The sequence below is a fragment of the Numenius arquata genome, chromosome 6 (assembly GCF_964106895.1).
Source record: "Numenius arquata chromosome 6, bNumArq3.hap1.1, whole genome shotgun sequence".
Taxonomy (NCBI): domain Eukaryota; kingdom Metazoa; phylum Chordata; class Aves; order Charadriiformes; family Scolopacidae; genus Numenius; species Numenius arquata.
The window spans coordinates 17,491,142-17,512,923 of NC_133581.1; the positions used below are offsets into that span (position 1 = coordinate 17,491,142).

General features: G+C 39.7%; 1 protein-coding gene across 1 annotated transcript in view; it reads right to left on the bottom strand.

Annotated features, from left to right (window-relative positions):
- Window positions 1-9,662: 9,662 nt before the first annotated feature.
- LOC141465375 (receptor-type tyrosine-protein phosphatase eta-like) overlaps window positions 9,663-21,782 on the bottom strand; it is a 74,652-nt gene continuing 62,532 nt past the window's right edge. Inside the window, 15 exon segments of the mRNA XM_074148744.1 lie at window positions 9,663-10,004; window positions 10,732-10,867; window positions 11,371-11,531; window positions 12,308-12,427; window positions 12,838-12,972; window positions 13,134-13,207; window positions 14,022-14,112; window positions 15,215-15,302; window positions 15,393-15,401; window positions 16,250-16,291; window positions 17,296-17,383; window positions 17,955-18,073; window positions 18,216-18,426; window positions 20,981-21,115; window positions 21,358-21,645. Coding sequence (XP_074004845.1) covers window positions 9,846-10,004; window positions 10,732-10,867; window positions 11,371-11,531; window positions 12,308-12,427; window positions 12,838-12,972; window positions 13,134-13,207; window positions 14,022-14,112; window positions 15,215-15,302; window positions 15,393-15,401; window positions 16,250-16,291; window positions 17,296-17,383; window positions 17,955-18,073; window positions 18,216-18,426; window positions 20,981-21,115; window positions 21,358-21,645 — 1,856 coding nt within the window. The 3' untranslated portion in view covers window positions 9,663-9,845.

A 21,782-nucleotide genomic window follows, 5' to 3' on the forward strand; every position in this document is an offset into this window, starting at 1 on the left:
ATGATGCCTTCCCTGTGAAGGCTGATGAGAGACTCCACACTAATCTCACCCTGCTGTTTGCCTGCTGGTTTCTGGTACAGTCCCAGGTTATTAAGATGTTATATTAGTTGCAATGGAATTATTTAACTATGTGGAAATGCTTTATTTTTTCTCTTCTCTTTTGCGTGAAACAAGAAGAGGCACCACAGCCTCACTTCTGCAAACATTTGCAGTGTGCATCTGCAGCGAAACATGTAGTTTTTCCCCACCACAGCCCCTCAGCAAAGAACACGTTCCGCTTCCCCCAGCTCATCGGAAAGCAATTCAGCCCCACAATGCAGCTGCTTGCAAAGATGACAATTCATTTTTGCCAGTCCTTTTTGTAGTATTTCATAGGTCACTGTGTGTCTTTGTTAATGATACCAACATTCATTGTCCAGGCTTTTAATTGCCCACAAAGCCCTCTAATTTTATTCCCACTCCACCTGTTTTACTGAAAGGAACTACTTGTGAACATTTTGCAAAACTGCCTTCAAATGTCTTCTAAAAATTTTGTTATCTAGAAGTCAGAAAATGGTAGACAATTGTAAATGCTGCTTATTAAGGTGACCATGGTCATCACACTGCTGTCTTGTGCCTCACTCAGCTCCTGGCTATATTTATCTCCTGCCTCTCATCTCATCATTGATTGCAAACTCTCATCAGGAGATGGTCCGTCCCTCCTCAGCAGCTCCGTCCCCACCCCAGAAAGCAGCCAGCTTGACTTTTCCATAATAATCTAAATAGCAAAGTCCATGAAAGTTGAAATGTTCACTGAGTGAAAGACCAATCCCAGGAAAAATTGCAGTGTTGTGTTTTCTCTGAGTGCAGAGAGTGCAGCCTCTGCAAACTGTGGTGCTGCTTGTTGTGTTTTCACATAGATTCTGGCTCTACCTAGTAAAAGCACAACATATTGATCAGTTTATGTAATAAATTGCGAGGATGATCATGTTTCAGCTGGAACCAGCTGGCCATAGAATTCTATAGAATAATACTTTCACGTACTTCTATTATCATTTAAAGCTGGTGACTTCGAGAGCGCCTTAAAGCTCTGGTTTGCTAATAACATTTTGGCTGCTTCAGACTGACTTGTAAAATTTCAGCCCACCCAGCCACACACACTTACATCACATTGGAATAAGTTGGTTAGAGGAAAAAACATTTTAAAAAGCTATCTGTCTGTGATACGGAAAGTTGAGTACCTAAATACACACGATGGATGGCTCGGTGTAACGCTCTCCAGAAAAAAGCATATACTTTCCACAGCTGCTTAGAATAAGGCCCTAGCTCAAATTTGTAAATCAGATAAGAGAATACAGTGGAAATATACGTGTCATATCTACTGACCTATTTGAATACCAAAATGTACATATAGGAGAGCTATCAGTGTTACGGTAATTTGTCTTCAGTTCCAGATATTTCAGTTTAAAGTGATATTACTGATTGACATCCATATATCTTCAGACTCCCCATTCTCCATCCCACCATTTTCTGAGTGCTTAATTTTAAAAAAAAAAAAAAAAAAAAAAAAAAAAAAATTAAGCTCAGTTTGCCAAGGCCTTGCACAAGCTGTTTGCTCTGGGTATGCCTTCATTCCCTCTCTCATCTGACTTGCAAGGGTCGGGGAGCAGATATAAGGTCCTGTTCCACATGTGACTGAAATTGGTGCTTTCTTTGGATTTCACAGTATTTCAGTCCCGTTGACTACGAAACACATTTTAGAGAAACAGAAATGGAATATACTCTTAAATCCTGATCGAAACAGTCAATGTTCATCTTCAATTTAAATTGCTTTAAAACAAATGTCCAAATGGGGAAAAAAAAAAGAAATTCCCAAGAGCAATTTTTTTTCAGGTAGAGTGAAACTGTTCATATCTGTTTGATGACATTTTTTTTAAAGGCAATGCTTTCTAAAACCCTAAAAAGCTTGTTTTCAAAATACCAAGTAGCAACATAAAGTGTATTAACAAAAATAACATGACTGGTACTAATGTGCTGGCAGTGAGCTTGACTAAGGAAAGTATTGATGGGCTCACTGCAGCTAACACTATGAAATCTATTTTGCTGGCATCTCAGTCACATTTTATGAGATCACCATGCAAAAGAAAACCAATTCAATAGCTTTAGACATGGCTTATTATTAAATTACAATGATTTTAAAGATTTGATTGATCCTTATTGTTCAGAAATTTTTCTCTGTGTCTTGGTAAGTGGCCTACAAACGGCCTCCAGAGCTCAGCTTTCCTCCAGCACGTGCCAACCTGGCCTGTCACCATCAGCACTGGCAGCAGCTGCTCAGCGCGGCCAGACCCTGCTCACAGCAGATCTTCCATGGGACCAGTGCTGATATACGAGCGTGGGAAGTTTGGATGAGAAGTGTTATTTCTAGTTTTGATTTACTCCTTGTTCAAAGGCGTAAGGGTTTGTAAGCAGCTGGGTAGTCGTAGATACACCTTCCAGTAAATTTAGAGCATTTGCTGAAGCTCCCTCACACACCCATCTCCATTATAGCTGTGCTTGTAAAAAAACATATATATATATCACTAGAGCTTTGCATTGAAATCTCACTGTATTTCAGGCTGGAGATGGAAGAAGCCGAAGTAACTCAGCAGATGTTGACGGATGCTTTAAAAGGTGCGTTTAAAACCTCCCAAAGGACCTGTGTAAAAAAAGGCACAGAAGAATCACTCTTAGTGTTACACACACACACATAAACAGATCCATTAACTGAAATAGCCTTTTAACTGTTATTCATATTGAGCAGTATGAGCAAGCACATTGTTGTTTGCTGTCTTTATTGATGTATCTGCGCTGTGTTCAGCAATCCTATAAATCCATTATTGCTGGAAACAGCTGCAGAGCAGATTGATAAGCTGGGAAATGAGCTCACAGCCAACAAGGCTGAATAACCAGCTTCAGGCTGGTCCGTGCAAGAGCCCTTCCACCTTGGACTATGCACACCATCAGAAAATGTCTAGGTATCAGCAGGACTCAAGTGTAAGAGCACTTCCCAAGGAAGCAAAGGATTATTTGGCATTGTCAGGCTATTGCTTAACTGAAGAGTTTCTGAAAAAAATCATCTGATCAGGTACCAGACTGGCCACTGAAAAGAACGACAGATGCTCTCCCCAGTAACTCCCTTCAGGGAGAGAAGGATGAGAGAGAGAAACTTATGAGTTTAAAAGAAGCTAAACTACTTTAATGAAATTTAATAATAAAATAATAAAAGAAAGTAGAATAACGTTAGAAAATAATGAAATATATACAATATATACAAAACCAGTATCAAGTTCCCAGGATGACCATAACATCACCAGCAGGCACTGGGAAAATCCCAGACTGGACTTAGTAACAGATGGGAGCTGAACTCGGGAACCGGATTCAGGAATGCACGGACTGGGATCAAAGGCAGACAAACTGATAGAGTCCTCCTCTGACACCAGCCATTGAAGAAAGAGAGCTGACCCTTTGATCCCTCAGCTTTTGTACCAAGCATGGGGCAGATGGGATGGAATACCCCATTGGTCATTTTAGGGTCACCTGTCCTGTCACTCCTCCTTGCAGGTGTGACCCCTCTACACTCTTCCACTTCCCACCCTCCAACGGGGCAAATAAAGTGAGCTGACCTTGTTTGTTATAGCAATAAGTAATAAGCGAGACCCTCTCTGCATACCAGTCCTTGGTACTAACTACAAACATCAGGCCTTATCTCTGCTAGAAGCGGATACTGCCTGAAAAATATGCTGTTGATTTCAGAGAGTTCAGTCAGTTAGAAGAGGCTTAGCTGAAAAGTAAAATTACTGAAGAGAAAATAGGTTCTGTTTTACCTCAGACCAGGACAGGTGTACAACACTCTACAGATGAGCATGAGGTACCTGGCCCCGGTGGAGCAGGCAAACAGCCTTACACAAGCAGGGTGGCCTGGGCTTAACCGCTGACACCGGCCAGGGGTGGAGTGGGACAGGATTTGCACCTACAGCGTGGGGAAAAGGAAGGGGAAGCAGCACATGGGGTGAAGGAAGTCTATCAGAATCTGGGAAGGAAGTGAAAAAGCGAGCAGCCTGGCAGGAAGAGCTTTCCCTGGAAAGAACAAGTGGTATCATGTGCCATCTGGAGGCTTAAAGCAGAAATGAACAGGATCTATTTCCTTTGTGGAGAGACAGCAATCATCTTTTAGGTAGTTACATACCTTAATTAGAGCTGACATTAGATCAGCCTTTATCACAGAGCCTGTTTTCCTTCCGTTAGTACATTCTCAACACTGGGAGAACATCAGAAAACTGCCAGATAAAAAAAATACCCAAACGATTCCAGAAATCTCTTAAAGAGGATACATGCCTTCTTGCCCATCCTGCCCTGCACTGAAACAAGGGCAGAGACATGGCATGGCGTGGAGAACACCCTGTCCCAAGCACACAGCTCTTGCGTCCCTAGCAATCTTCTTGTAGGCACTATTAATATACTAGGGTTGTCCATGAAACACTAGCATTATGTCCAGAACATTGTTCCTAAGAATCTGGCTTTTCCCTTGTCACTTGGAAAGTTGGAGGTAAAACATGAATTAAAGTAACTCGCTTTGGATCAAACTAGACCATCTGTCCTCAGTGAGAGGAACTAAGTTGCTAGCTTTGCTCTGGCTGTCAGGAGATGATGTCCGGTAATTTAAAATGAAATCCATTCAAGTTGCTTTTCCTGGGTTTATAAATGGGGTTCTGCTAAGTAACAGGGACAAAGAAGAACAGGCTTGGATCCTGAACCTTTTTTTTCAGGTCTAAAAAATAGTCTGAGAGGGGCTCCCAGCTTCTTTCCCTGGTGAGATGTACGAACAGCTTCTTCCCTTCTGCCAGCAAGCAGGCAGGAAGCAGCTCCTCCTGGTGCTTCCAAGTAGGGTTTTCTGCTTTGTTTACCTCCTCCTTCCTCGCAGGCAGGAAGCTGGCACAGGCAAAGAGTTTGTCCAACCTGAGAGGAGGGAGAATGGAATGAAGCACAGCACTGGAGAGAGACACTGTCTGGTACCAACTCCATAAACACTTCTGCAACATGCTGAAAATGAAACCATTTAAAGCCAGAGGTTTCAACAACACAAGGTCTTACATGAAGAGCTGAAAGGGATCCCCTGAAGCAGTGTCACAGTAACTGGAAAAAGGAAGTAGAGTAACTTCTCTGGTGGGAATGAGAAGTGGGAGAACACTGTACCTACCAACCTCAGAAGCAAGTAAGCTATTGATCTTTGCTTGCCCCTCATTCTGCCCCTGGACAAAAGGAAATGTATCTGCACTTTTAAATAAGCTTTTACTCAGATCAGCTAGAGCTGTTAAGACCTAGCATCTTTCCCATCACTAAGAGGCTTTTTTTTTTTGCTTGAGAAAAGCAGAACGTGCAGTTTTCAGGTGTTTTTCCCTTCCAAGCTCCCATTTCTGACCCTCTTCCACAAGAACGTACACATGTGTTCATCTCCAAACTCCATTCACTGTCTGATAACACCCAGCCAGGAAGGGCATGCAAGGGCAGCAGTATTTCTGACTACGTCCTATTTATCAAGCAAAGAACAGGATAGAAGCGTTACGTCTCTCCTCTCAGACCTCCACCTTTTTAGTCTCAGAGGCAGTAAACCCAGTAAATGAGAAGAGCAGGTACAGAATAGTTTCCAGATACGCAGGTTCAACTCTACCCACCTGAACAGACTAATACTCCAATGACAGCCAGAATAGTTGGCTTTACTGAAGTTCTAGTATTTCAAACAAACCTATGTGATTTAAGGAAAAAAAAAAAAGTGAGGAATTTTGTTTCCAAAAAGTCTCCCTGAGGCTGACTGCCCCTCGCCGCAGTGGCCACCTGCTGCAGGTCCTGCACTGAGAGGTTCATTGTCACAGCTTTTCTTCTGCAGCACAAGTCTCACCAAGAGCACTCAGACAACCATCGTGTGGCTGGCACATGCTCCCACTGGAAGATGATGAGACAATCACGCTTTGCTCTTCCCATATCACCATGCAGTCATTTCAGGAAATGCAGTGGAGTTACCATGGAGGATCACAAGATTCAACAGTAAGTGTCAGCACCCTGTGAGGAATTGGAGAGCTGCTGAGTTCCAGTATCACCCTCCAGGCACATGATCCTCTGTGGGAGCGACTCAGATGGCATCCAGGAACGGAAACTAAGAATTGTAAAAGAAATGGACTTAGCAGAGGTAATTTTATATGCACCTACAGTCACATAATCTGTAAGCAAGAAGCCAGCTATAACATTACAAAGGTATTTCTGTACCCCCTTCTATCTTCTTCCCCTGACCACATAACATCCCCCTTCAAGGGATCAAAAAGTCCTCCCTTCTTGTTTTTCTGGAAGTAAATGAGTCCTAGAAACACTGGTCCTCCTCCAAGGCTATTTCAGTAAGTGGAAATCTTTTGATTAACCTTGGATGAAAGTATTATTCCTTAAACTGGTACCAAGCTCTTCATTTAGAAAAACCACCAATTGCCAGGACGCATGAGCATCAGGCCCTGGTCCTGCCAGGCAAGGTTCAACGACGGATGAACCCCCTCATAGGGAGCCCCAGTGACTGTAATACACATCCAACTTGAGTGCCATCCTAGAGGATGGGAGCCCACTTTCCATTCTAAAGTCCTTCTAAATTAAACGGGTATTTTGGCAAATTAATTTTATTCAAAAAGAACTGAAAAGAAAACCCCAAGAAAAGAAACAAGACAGAAAGTGCTCTAGGATGATGCTTTTTAATTGTTATTTTTATATCTTTAAAAACAAATCAAACCATTAAAACATTATAGACATGTGCTGAAATTTCCTGTACAACAAATATGAAAACAATAAAATTTGTACATCATTTCAAGATATTCAACAGTCAATTATTTGAAACACATCAACTTTTCCCTTCTTAAGCAGGCCCCAAATGGGAAAAAGAGCAGAACAGAAATGCAGGAGGTGTAATTGCCACACAGTGGAGCTTTCAGCCTGAGAAGTGGATAGCTTTATTTAAGCAACAACACGAGAAAACACTGACCAAAGAGACAGATCTCGGCAATTGTAACAGAGAACATCAGAAGGCAGGGAAGAGTTACTTGCAGGAATTAAGTCATCCTGACCAAGATGGATCCACAAGGTAGTAGAGCATTACCTGTAATCCTCCTCCTCTTACAGAGCCATCCTATGAGCCATGTCCTACTTATTCGCATTGACACTACGGCCAACTTCATGTTTACAACATTTTAAACCTTACCAACTTTTTCTACCTATACCTGGGATCAGCAGGTCATTTACTTCAAACTTCAATCTCTTCTCATAAGGAGTAGATTTTGGGAAAACACATGCATACAGTTGTATTAAAAATGAATGCTCATTAGATGATGACACAAGCAAGAATTTGGCGCCTGTTTCCAACATGAAAGCAATGGAACAGATATGTTTGTTTTCTGTATGAGTATCTGGGCAGTGGTTAGGCAGAAACACATACCATTCTAGCTAGTTTTCTGATGTTCTGCTGCAATATAATGCAAACACATGATCTAGCAAAGAACATTAATCTCCCTCTCTTCTGTGCTATACAAAATAAGGGCCTTGTGAAGCAAGAGAACATTCACTACCCTAAGGCAGCAAGTTCTTGGGAGACCTGGAATAATGAATACTGGCTCTGTGCTCTGCACAGATGTGCAGTAATTAAAAGACTAAGAGAGAAAAAAATAACGTGACTGTAAGGGCAGACTTTCCTCCCTCCCAGTTCCTTTGGAATGGTTCTGTTTGGTCCAAGTGGTTTATCTTTATTTGTCATCTGTCAGCAGCTTGGTAAGAATGCCGGGTGAGAGATCCGCTATGTGACTGCCAGTTTAGACGGAGCTGTGCAGGATCATTAACATGTTTGGGGTTGGTATTTTTTTTTTTTTTAATTTTTCTTTTAAAGTATTTGAGAGAAAGAGAGAAAAAAAAATTCAATAACACACAAGTGGCTGCGACAGAAAAAAAAGAAAAGAGCTGAAGCACACTGTGGTTTGTCCTCCAGTTTTGCTCACAGCACACCACAATTTCACACCAGGTTGTAAAAAATTCCTCTGGATATCTGTAAAGTTACAGTGTGCACCAGGAATTCCTACATTTTCCTACAGCTGACAGTGGATTCTGCAAGGTTGCCAGATTCCACTGTAATGCCACATATACTCCTAGTATCTGTAGCTTTTTTTGACAACTCTACCAAAACAACCAAAAAACAAACAAAAATAGAGCAGCAGAATTCCAGGGATTCTGGTTATTAAACCTTCATAAGATTTTCACCACTTTATAGCTATTCTATAGCATTATTCATAAACTTCATATTCCTCTGCAATGCAACCAGTGCAATGATCCGAAGACCAAAAACCATCCCCTACCCCCCACCCCCAGGTACTTAGGAAGTCCTTCATTGGTAATGCCTTCGTAAGTCTAACAGTTATGTACCAGCAAAATAAATCCAATCTAATCCCTGACTTGTAAAATCAGCAACTAGGGGTTTTCTGCTTGTTTGTTCTGTTTCTAAAAGGATCAGTTAAAACAACAGCAGCAGTATATTGCAAATAATTATAAAACAATTACATTAGATCAATGAGATGCATGCAGGTAAGATGTGTCTCAGTTTTGAATGGCTAAAACAACCGAAAAATTGGTCTTTACAGCAGAATTTTGTGCAATGTGTTTTGGTAGAAACAGTAAAGCCAGTCAATCTGTTTGGGAGTGCTTGGACACTTGGAACCTTAGTTCAACATTTTCACAGATTTATATATTTGAAGAAAAATAACAACAATGATAAAAAGACACCAACCTGAGTAAAACTCTATTAGAATAGAGTGATCATTATTCAGTAAATCATATATTGCACCTTTAAATAAATCATTATAAATTGTATAAAAACAGGAATATCAGCCAAGAACAGGGAGGAGCTATTCTGTCCTTCATACACACCCACACACCCCCGCACACACATTCACATATTCACTTGCTTAGGTGTTTGTTTTTTTTAACTACAGTTAAAGCTCGGAGTGACAGACCACACTCCTTTTCCTCTAGCAGAGGCACTGAAACATTAAGGCAGGGGATATTTGTGGTGAAATGCAAAAACAAAGCTCACCTCCAAACTTCTGGAGAGTCCTGCCAACAGTGCAACTACAGTTAAGTTTGACATAAGCCTTATTTAAAAATCTGTGTTCTCTTAAGAGTTTCAGTACAAAAATAGAATCTCTGCTGTTTTTTTTCTAGAGTAGCAACTAGAAAAGGCACAATTTCCAAGTATAAATGTCCACTTGAAGGAGCTGTTTGTACTCCTTTTTTAAATAAAAAGGAACACAGAAAAAAAATAAATCACAGAGGCACATATCTATTAGCTAAGTAACCAGATACAGTAGATAAAATATGTTCCTGAAACTTATAATTAAATATATTAAAACAGCCCACAAGCCTGGTATCTGTAAATGAAATCATATAAAATTGTAATAAAAAGCTTGTGTTATTATTTTAATTTTTAAATTCTAGTTCACTGTTCATACTGTAAATGCTATTTCACCTATCAGCACTGTTAAATTCCCAAAAAAAAAGCAAGATTCCTCTGTTAACTTTAAATAGTTTTGCTTGTTTGTTTGTTGGGGTTTTTTTGTTTGTTTGTTTTTGATATCAATCTGTGGCTCCTGCCAGCATTGTGTTTTTCCTCCTGCAGATCACATCTTCGAATGCGGACAGAACTGCAGAAACCAGATGTGAGACACCGCACACAATCCTGGAAAACACGAGTAGAACATCTCCCTTTCCTATGTGCAGGTAACATCTCCTGGAGACACTGCGTTCCTTCCAGACTATGCGTGGTAGCCATTGGCCTTCCCAAAGCCTGGCCCAGGAGTGAAATTTTCATAGATTGCCATTGCTGTCGTGTTTTGGTAAATAAGATCGGTTTTCTTTTCTTTCTGGGATCTAATAATATCCATGACACACTGGTTTAGGAAGACATACTGGTCCTGATGGGAGAAAAAGAAAAAGGAGGGTAAAATATTTCTAGAAAATACCTGATTTTGGAAGTAATTCTGCTCCTGAATACAGATTTTGGGTTTTGGATGCATGACACTGAACTTTATCACAGAGTATTTTTTAGGTGTTGTACATATAGTTCATAGAAAATAGGGCTGGAAAGGACCTCATGATTTCATCTCATCAATCCTTCATAAAAAACTAAGATCAAACTTACTGTCACGCCTAACACCCTCTTACAAGACTTTCATGACAGTGATTTTACAGCCTTTTCCAAATCAGCTTGAGTTAATCCACACACTTTTTGGGACCAAAGTGATAATTTCAGGAGAAACGTGTGTTCCTGCAGAACACAAAAGATGCACACCGAGACCACTTGACTCAAGAAAATTCTGGCTCACAGCTGTAAAGATAAAACTCACATGGGTAAAACAAGCTGGAAAATAATTTTTTTCAGGATTTGATTCTTTCCAGCTGCAAATGCCAGTCCTACAAAGTACTCTGTAAAGAGATTGCTTGGACGCACTACAGCCCCTGGCTGCAACTACTGCTGTGGGAAGAGACAAGGCAGGAAGAAGGGAAGTTAAATAAAGAGCAATTTCAGATTGCTCCTTAATATCTCCTTTTCCTGTAATTCTGAGCTACATCTTGAATCCACCTCTCCTGGATTATTACACACATTTGAAAAACACACTGCTGGATGAAAGACAGCCTTACCTCAGTTTGCACCATTAGAGGTCGGTGCATGCGAAGATCATATACCACTCCATACACATCTACAGTGTTCTCCATTTCAATCTGCTGAATCAGGCGATCAATGGCAATGAAGGTCCCCGTCCTCCCGACACCAGCACTGCAATGACAGGGGGAAGCTAGGCATGGCTTTCTCTCAACCACCTGCTCACCAATGGCCTGATGAAAAGCCAGTGAAGCTAGTAAAATGCCTTCTGTTGTTTCAGTAGCACAGATATCGCAAGACTCTGCAGCCCAGAGTGGTGGTTCTTGCCATCACCAAGAGGGAGGGAGGACACGGTTCCGGGCCTCCCAGCCTTCCACTTGCACAAGATTACATACAAAAGCACTTGAAAAGGCAACTTTTTCAGCTAAGTTTTCCAGGCTAGGAGAGATGGTCCATTCTAATGAAATTCTGTATCACATACTTTGCTACCTACAGAGCGTTGCTACCTTTCTGAAGCACAGGGAAAAGGTTTTAATTTGGAAGGGTGAACAGCCCATGTCCTTAAGGAGACAGACTTATTTTTTTCTTTTTTGCTTTTAAAATCACATGGAAAAAGAATTGTTCTTAAAAAAAGCCACAAGATAAAAGTGCCTCTAACACAAACATGTTCCTCCTACCTGCAGTGCACCAGAGTAGGAGAGTCGATTGGATTTTGACTGCTGTATTCATGAACGAGGTGTCTAAAGTTGATGAGAAGGTCTGTTGTCTCCGGTACTCCATGATCTGGCCAAGAGGTGAAATGGAACTGGCGCACTGTGTGGCTCTCTGCTGTGTTGGACTAGAGGAGTACACATTAAAAAAAAAGAAAGCAAACAGGCTTCAGAGGAGCAACAGTAGGGCTTCCTGCCATACGTACCAGGCAAAGCTCAGCTTCATTAAAGATGCCTGTTACAAACTGTGCAGTAATTTGATCCATGATATTTCAGTTTCCCTCTTCCTTCCGCTCTGGTAGAGAACACTTTGAAATAACATCCTTTTACTTTTCACTTTACTCCAAGATAACCTCTGCTGCATTAGATTTGCTGACAGAGATAGGGCTAGTTATGCAGTCTAGCAGACATTAAAAAAATATCTGCATATGCACAAGTTTTGGTGCAAGTCTTAGGGAAACATGAGCCACAGGATCACTGGTGGGGCAATTGGTAATTCCCATTAGCAGGCTGGATTTTGCTGGCAGATCCCTTTCTGCCACAGGGAGGGTCTTACTAACAACTCATTCCCACCTCTGGATATGTTACTAAAATACTGTTGTGGGAAGCCAGGGCACATAAACAAATGCATATATATAAATATCACCAGAATCTTGTTGGCAGTAAATAGCATGAAAGATTTTAAATCAGACTTTTGGCAGAAAGCAGACCAATACATTCAAAGCTTCAAATTAAAATAAACAATTCTTATCCTTTTCCCTCAGATAACTTTGAATTTGATTACACTGTAGTGAAAATATTAGATTCTGTCACTCCAGTGCTGCTTGACATGTGAAGTCACAATAATATGATTAACCACTTCTACGGATATTTGTACACAACTAACAGCTGAGGGGGTACTCACCTTTTCTACAGTAAAGTCCCTTATTGTCCATTCTGGAAGGGCAATCTCCGAGACCATTGTCACAATAATGTCACCATAGCTCTTGGATTGTTTGTCTGGCCAGTATTGCTCACATTTTGTCTAATAAGAGAGTTACAAGGTTAGACACATTACACACAACAATAAAGCAACTGACTGTTAACTTTAAATAACACACCACCTGAAGAAGGGGTAAAAGCATGTCACCCTTCCCAGTGGCCTATCTCAAGACAGGAGAAGCTCTACCAAAATCATTATTTAGGAAGAAGAACCCACCCTTAAAGACAGTGATTCCACAACCCTCCAGAGTCAATCTATTCTGGCAGTCAGCAGATATAAAAATGGGGAAAAAGCTAAAAAAAAATATTAAGTTTATTCAATTTAGAAAACAGTCTTCCATTAAGCGGATGGTTGTTAAAAGAAAGTGGTCAGTCCCCAACCCACTAGGGTAACAACAAAATTAGAAGAGATCCAACGGTCTTCGAGACGCTTCAGTTTTAATAAAAACATACCCGGGCTTGTTCAACACATTTTGTCAACATAACAATAGAGTAGATATTCTTTTCCCAAATCATGCGCCAGAAGTCTTCTATAGTGCTGGGTAAAGGACCCTGTGCAGCAATAAATGCCTTCTTTGAGTTATAGCCCTAAGAAGAAGAATAAAAAAAACCAATATAAATATATGTATACACACACACACTTGCATCAATGAGATATAAAAACCTGATTTTAAACAACATTATGATCTGTTAAGCCTACATCATGAAAATACACATTATATTTAATTTCAACTAATGAAGCAACTTACAGGCATATAGTTTGCATTAATATAATCATCAGTTGCATAGTTTTGTTCTGAAAGTTTAACACGAGAAATATCATCTGCAGAAAGAAAAAAAAAGAAGAAAATTAGGAATCTTAGAACTAGAACCTCTCAGCTTATCTAATGCATGGTTTCTACAAAAAAGGTGTTTAGAACAATGTGCATTTTAAGGATAAGAATATAACTTTAAGAATCATAAATAGCAGTTGTTAAAAATGTTTATAGTGAAAGCCTTCAGAAAAATGAGTGGCCAAGATAAAAAATTCAGAATATACAACACATATTATTTTTTTAAAATGGTTTGGGTTTTTTAATATATTTTTAATATATATTTTTAATACAACACAATATTTACTATAGTTTTAATTACTGGAGAAAAATAGATAATTTGACTCCTGCTGCCTCCACAGCATCCCTAAGTACCCTTCACTGTTCGCCTTCCAATTCCTTCTTACACTCTGCTGTCACACAGGCAGCCTGGCTTAGGCTCTTTGTCTGCAAAGCTGGCCAGCAGGGCCTTAATATTTCTTATAGCTCTGCACATCTGTATGTCAACCGTTAACATCTTGTTTTTTCAATCTGGACTGCAAGTTTCTCACAAATGGAAAATTAAAATTATTTAATTATAGGAAAGTTCTATAAGGAGCTTTCTTGAGGCAAAGTTTGAGAACATTCTTGAAGGAAAGCTCTTCAGGTTTGCTTATACAGTGTTTTTGGGAAAGCAGCAGCCCAAATTGATTCATTTGGAAATTGACCACATTAATCCCTCTTTGAAACCTCTGGGTACTATTAAAACCAGATTAGCCAAACCCAAGTTTTTTTGACCTAAAAACTCAACCAGCAGAAGATACAAAACTGAAGAGAGTAACTCACATGGTAAGACATTGTTGTATCTATTTTTTCCCCTGTTATCAGCAAGTTCAGCAGCAAATTTGGGCTGATGAACACCAGCAGACTTGAGTTCCTACAGTAAAAGAAGGCCTCGTGAGCACCAGGTCCTGGTTTAGGAGTCACACAGAAACACATGACTGAAACAGACAAATACTCCAAACACTGTTGGCTTCTGCTGTAAAAGTAAGCGTGTTAAACTGGGATAAATGGCGATAAAAATAAGTGTTTTACAGAGTGGGAGAGTGACAGTGGCAAAATGGCTAGAGAAGGGATTACTAGAGAATGTAGGAATTGTAGCATTTTTAAAACCCAGAGATGGGCTTTAAAAGCCCAGAAACAGTTTTACAGAAATACACGACATTCTGACATGAACTGCACACTCATTCTGACCCAAAGACAGTGAGCTACTTCTTCTAAGCTTTGCAGACATTACAGGGAGAAAGGGAGCAAGTACGTCATGAAAGGACTGAAGGAAGCAAAACCTAAGAGGAAGGCAAGGTGGAACACCAGTCTGCAAAGTACAACAAAAGGGACAGAATATGATCTGGAAAGAAGAAGAAAGTCAATTAATAGGTTCAAGGAGTTGAAAAAAAATGAGATTCTTTACCAGCAGACATGACAACACAGAATCCTTACTGACACTTGATTCTGGTCTTATGTACCTTATAACAATTAAGCTTTAGCACATTTCATAGAGAAACAGTTACGGTCGCTAAGGAAATCATAATTGCTGTTTCTCTGACTGCTCCTTCGAGCTCTTCACAGGTGTCATTTGTAAATCACACCTACGCATTCAAGGAGTCAGCGATATAAGCAACAGACCTGTCTTGCTGTGTAAAAAACCAAAAATGATATAAAAAAAATAAAGTGCAGAGAAGTTAATTAGCTTTTCCTAGGCTGTCTGTAGTGCAACTAGGGCAATGACTCCTAGCTCTGGTGAGAGCTCTGAGCAGCAGCCCATGCTATAAGCTCACAGATAGAGATAATGGTTCAGGATGTGAGGTATTTATCATATGCCTCAACTAAATTTGGAGCTGAATTAGGGAAAGAAATAATTGCTGTAATAAAGGTCTCTTGTCTTCCCCTGCAGTAAGCCTCGCATACACTCTAGAGGAAAGCTAATTTGCCTTTCCAAAGATGTTTGTTGTGAAGCTCTCTCCACTGAGGGCACATACCTCATACTCTTCAGCAAAACCACAGTTGGAGTCAGCTTGCTGCTTCTTAAAATAGGACTCAAAGTTCTCCACTTTGATCATTTTTGATCTACAATGAGAAAAGCCATGTATTGGTAACTGGTATTAAGCAAATAAACCATGAATTCTGTTAATGTGTTAGAAAGTGTGCTTTACTTACTTCTTGATTCTTCAGGGGAGGGTTGGGGGAAGAAAAAAAAGGTTGATTAGACACATGCAGCTGTATTTTTCACTATGCGAATCTAAGAATGAAAGCATGACTGTTAGTAGCAGCCACAAAACTGTGCATTTACAGGGGAGAGGATATCAAGCATAGCATTTAACTGATCTGTTAAACCAAGGAGAGAATAGTACATCCTTCAGGAGAAGGATATCACAGAAGGTGTTGGTCAGCCACTTGTGTACTCCCATCAGACCGGCCCCATTCCATGGTGTATTTTATGTCAACTATCAAAGTCTACACAGGTGGGATTTTATGGGATGCTCTGGCCATGCCTTTCCATCAGCACAAAAACTGATGCAAAAACCAATAATGTGATCCAGTTGCATAGCCTGTGACTTCCAATATGTTATGGTTACCCTTCCATGGCCAGCTTTTACAATCTCAGTGTTATCCCAATTAATGGCACAGCACAAAGTAATCATAAAGCAAAGGAAAATTCAGGCCACAGTGCAGAATTTTGCCTATGTGCGCTTTATCAACAATTCGGATTGTTTCCTCAATGTGCACAGAAGCCCGTGTTTCATTCAAACATCCTGGTTTTTAAAATTACATGAAGCATTTGTGCGTCTAATAGCAATTCATGAAGCAAGCACTCAAAAGCCCTGTGGCGCTCTAGAAGTCTCAATCAATATGATTATTTTTAGTCTGCGGTCCGGAGACTTTAAATTCCATGAGGAATTAATACTTCAAAATTCTACAGAAAACTGCACAGAAAATAGGTGTCAGGGTCCACAGTAAGTTTTGCAATTATCACTTGAGCTCAGAAAACGATGTGTGAAAGGATATGGACTTACTTAATTGGAGAAAAGGACACTTCAGTATTTCTTTTGTCTTTCCTATAAGGCAAAAGAAAACAACACAATAGGTTCACAGCAGAATTTAATAGAACGCACATGAGATTTCTGATGACAGTTATTTCCTGTGCCTGTTCAGAACGATTTCTTTTAAAGCATCTCATTCTGTGCAAAAACCCCTCCTGAGGCAAACCTTACACTGCAGTAGAAAGAACTTCATCCTTAGTTCTGTGATGCTGTTTCTTTTTATTGGTACTGGAGTATAACGCCTGAACACAAAGCACATAGTTTGGTGGAAGAAGTACATCTGAGGGATTTGCATCGCTAGCTAATGTCACAAAAGAATTGCTCCTAAACCCAGAACCCCTACGAGTTCAACAGTGGTAATGAAAGCAGTAGTTGAATGAAAATAAGTGTTCCAAGTTTTAAAGAAAGCTCTTCTCATCATCATGGCCTACAGCTATTGGATGTGCTTGTAAAAATAACAGCAGTTAATCTGAGAAACTAAGAAAACTGGACTAACGGCCCTACAGCTAACTCTTTAGAAAGGATGTACCACATGATCAGAAGCAGAAAAAAAAAAAAAAGCGCCTTTCTGGACTCTTAAGTCCCAGATTATTTGGAAAATACTGGAAACAGAGACCAGCTCAAACAGTTTCACGTGACAGGCCATCAAGCAATTAAAAAGCATGATTAATGGAAAATTAAAAATAAAACCATGTAAGATAAATTATTGTGCTAAAAGACATATGTAATTGTGTGATCTTTGCTCACTTCTGACTGAATTACTTCATCAGCATGCATGAATTCAGAAAAGCTAAACAAAACAAATCTTATTAGTTTGTAACTACGGTGTTGAACAAAGTAATTTAACTAGTTGGATACATCAACTCTAACATGTAACATACAAAAGATTTTTAATAGAATGTACTCCAAAGCATCATGACAGAAGTGTATAAAACAGAGAGGCCTTTTTAGGCGAAAGATACAGAAGTGAAATACTTGTGTTCCTCATCACAACAAATACAATAATGAACACACATTACCTTCTCCTTCTCCAGATTATGAAACCTCCTATAGTGACTACAGCCAAGATAGCTAAAAGGCATCCAATAACAGCTCCAGCGATAACACCTGATCGAGAGAGAACAACTATTACTCATTACTGATTTATCTCTGGTGAGATCTAACTCAATCAACATGCAACAAGAGAACCTTGCAAGTGACAGAGCATGCTCTGCTCTGCTAAACATCTTTTCTTTACTGTATCCTTTGGCAGTACCAGTATTGATAGCTCATTAAGAATAATAAACCAAGGATGATAAATTTATAAAAAACTGGGATCAAAGAACCAGTATTTGCATTCCAATACAACCATTACTAATTTACCAGAACATCAGCTGCTTTTTGCTACTTGTTTCTGTACCAAAGTCTCAGTGCACCATCCGATCCCTCTGAGCATGGCGTGAGTAGCACAGCTTTTGGGTACTTACACAGTGGAAGTCATACATGAAGAAGAGAGGTCACCCATAAAACTAGCAAGGTATGAATTTACAGAGCAGTGTCACTGCAAAGCTACAAAGAAACAGTCAATCACAGAGAAACCAATGGGTGTTTTGCTATTATGAAACTTGCCATAATTAAGAAATCTCCACACACTGTGTATGTAGCAAGCTGCCAGTCCTACATCTGACATTAACTATACCTGGATCCTGGGGTAGCAAAACTGCCTCAGAACAGGGTGAAAACGACACATAACTATCTTCCCCCGCAATGACGTTGGCCACAGTAAAGGTAATATTAGTGAAACCTGCAACACTTGCCCTGTTGATAAAGGAGAAGAAAAAAACCCAGGCATGTTACATAGTTTTAACAGCCTTAAGCAAGATCTGTAATCTTTTCATTAGATGATCTTTTAGATTTCAACTGCAGCAAAATTAATGAAATAATGGTTTGAGATAAATACCTGTATGAATGAAGTGGAATCAATGGTCCGTTTTCGTAGCCATACGTTGTGTTTCCCTTGCCTACATTAATGATGTTTGTACCATTTTGAGAATGGAAAGAAGGTGATTTTGCCTGCTCTGTATCTACGACATATGTCACATAGGTGAATGCCATCTTCTTCTTGAAATCTTTGTATGTGTTGTTCAATTTAGACTTCAAAGACTTACAATCTTCAGGAAAAAAAAAAGGACATATGTGGTATACATTATTCACTGATTTTGTATCAACTGGTGCAGTGGCTGAGATGGTAATACAGTGTATAACATCAATTACAGTTGTCATTACTCCATAAATACTGCCTGAAATGAAAGGCTGAGTACAACAGACAATCTCAGAAATCTCTCCTACTGCAATACAATTTACCTCCCAACTCCCCAGTATTATTCTTTGGTTTTACTTCTACCGTGTATAGCGGAGCTTCTCTGTAAAGGTACATACATGCTCTATCAACTATCAAATGTAGAGAGTACAATGCAAACAGTGTGGAAAAAGTCAATTGGTATTTGCTAACATTGTGCTACCTCTTTCAGAGTGACACTGAACTCACCCTGGCCTATTACTTCTTTGCTGTGTCTTACAAGAAGTCTCACACCTACAACCTAAGAGATGAAAGAGTTCATTTCTGCGTTCTTGTGACACACACAAGCTTTGGACAAAACAGTGATCAGAAGTTTCTCTTCCAGAAGACAAAGAAGAACAGGCTACTGCAGTCAGTGACCAACAGAACACCATCTGCAGAACAGCATCACTTTACACTGTCTGTTGCTAGAAGATGAATCCTAGAAATTTGGTGGGGATTATACAGTTGAGGCGTATGTGACCTAAGAGGTAATAAACAAGCTCAAATTACGAGTTGTCCAACAACTCAAGAGCAAGCAAACATGTAAATATTCAAAGTGTTGTGGGAGGAAGAAGAATCTTGCTCATTTGACTGAAGTTTGCATGCATTGCTCTCTACTGACTGCCTTTACAAAGCTAAAAGCTTCTTCTAAAAGCAGATATAGTATTGAATTCACCTTTAAAAATGAGAAGCCTTGCAGGAGCTCTGGAAAGTGGAAAAGCTCTAGTAAGCTTGCTACAGTTGTGTAGACAAGGTTTGATCTGCCACCAGCAGCAAAGCTCTCATCATCTGTAACTGTGCAGGAACAGGGTGCAAGACAGCTCTTCTAAAGCACTAGTTTGGTTACATTGAATGCAGTTGAGGTTGCAATTAACTCAGTTGCCTAGAAATACTACAATACTATTTGAGATATATGTCCTGTCTGTTCCCTAAGTTTCCAAAAGGATGTACATCCCAGGTTATATCTGCAGCTCCCTGTGGATGTCTTGGATATCACTCTAGGACATTTCAAACAGCCTTAGACACCATTGCTTATGCAATTGAATAAAATCCCCTCTGTCTATCCTAAAGCTAATGATGTCTGTTCTAAGACAGAAACACATCTCAAGCACATTAATGCTATTTCCACACCATAAAGGTGAAGCAATGCTTGGCCATAAGGATGATTTTCTGCTCCTATCAAAGCACTCAGACTCTGTATTATAAATACAGACAATCTTCCTTCCTAATTTCTCTCAATCACATCTTGAAAGTCCTCTTTCTTGAATACCTTGCAATCAAAAGCACACAGAAGAACACACTGAATCTCAGCAAGACTAAATAGGATTGGCTATAGGTACAAGCAGAGCTGTTGCTGCGTGCAAGAGACTGACATTCAAATCAGCAGCTCTGGGGTAGCTGAGGCGGCATGTGAAAAATAGAAATTTTCTGCACTGATATACTCTTTATATATATATACACGGACATTTCTTGGACATATATTCTATGGAAAACACAGAAGAAAGATCTACATTCCAACTGCTGCAAAATGAATTTCCAGTGTTAAGACAAAGGATAAGCATGAATGTCAAATGGCACTTGGAGAAAACTATCTACATCAGCTCCTTCAGTGCGCTGGCAGAAATGAAAAGAAGTTCAACTAGAACCTACACTGCGAAGGTAAATTCCTTAATTTTATGATTTATCACTGGACATTCACCAATTAAAGACCCCTCTCTGTTTTGATGCTTTAAAGAGAGGAGTTTGATAGGCTACCCTCTGGCTTTCCCTGGCGTTCAACCTCCAATGGCATGTAACGCTGACAATGCTATTCAAGCCTTCCACCTGCACCCCTTCTCTCTCAGTTAATAGTGTTTTAAGTAAAATCAGAAGCAAGTGTGGTTTTTGTTGGGTTTTTTGTTTGTTTGTATTTGTTTTTTTTTAAAGATCTCACTGCAGATATCTTCCAGCTGAAGAAGGGAGGGGAAAAGGGGGAAAACCATCCCACATTCCAAAGCTGCTTGTATTAGCAGCTCTGGAAATTATTCCAGGGAGGGGGGGAGTGGGGAGAGGGATGAGGGAGAGAAGAAAAAAAAAAAAGGATACTATACAATCTTGTGGCAGGAATCACTGGCAAATCAAGATGGCAACAGCACAGCGGCAATACATATGAGACATATACAAGGATAAGTCAGGCTGGAAAAGGCTGAGTGAAAACAGAGGCCTTCTGAAAACAAGGAGTGACTTCAAGGAAGCAAGGTATTTGCCTCATGATTTTTGAAAGGTGATTGAATATACCAAGTCAGCTTTTTCTCTGTCCATTTAACACCTATTTAGAGTTTAAAACATAATGCTGCCTGATAAATTGTTTCACACAGCTACAAGACAATATCATAACATCTTACCTTGTTCTTCTGTTGTGATCATTACTGCATAGGCTTTTAATGGTCCATGCTTTGAGTCAAAATCCGAGAATTGAACAGACAACGAGCTGTGACTGATGGCCTTAACTAAAGGAGCTTCTCTTGGACCAGGTGGGTCTATAAACAGAAATATTTTTTAGTACCGTAATGACTGATTAAAAAAAAAAATTCCAAACAAGAAAATGCTTTTCATATTGCACGTATTTATTGTGTGTCACATTGGACTTCGCATGAATGCAGTGTTTTATTCATAATCTGTAGGCTGATAAGGTACTGCATATCAAGTTTGGTATTCTGCAATTGTGAAGTTAATATTTTGTTCCTATCAATATCTTTCATTCCCAAATCTTAATGCTTACCAGTAATGCTCGTATGACACATTTGATGTACTGCAGAGCTTTGAGAACTATTTGAAAGAGTTACAATAGTAACGTTATAGGTGCTGAAATATTCTAATGGTACTGTTTGGATGGTTTGCTCCGATCCTTCTTCCATGCAGGATGATGGAATTCGTTGTACTTCACATGCACCTTTACATATTGTAATTTTGAAGTCAGAACTGTTACCGAAAGGACATTCCCACTTCAGCATTAGGACAGACTGGTTGGCTACTGGTTCACACTGAAATGAATTCACTGGCAAAGGAGCTGGGGGAAAAAAGAAAAAAGAGAGAAGTAAGAAATCAAGTATTGTAGTAAATAGAAAAAGCTATCTATTTGTAAGTTCTGTGTATAAATGTTTGTAAAACTTCAGTATTTCTTTCCACTTTTAAAAAGATGAAGCT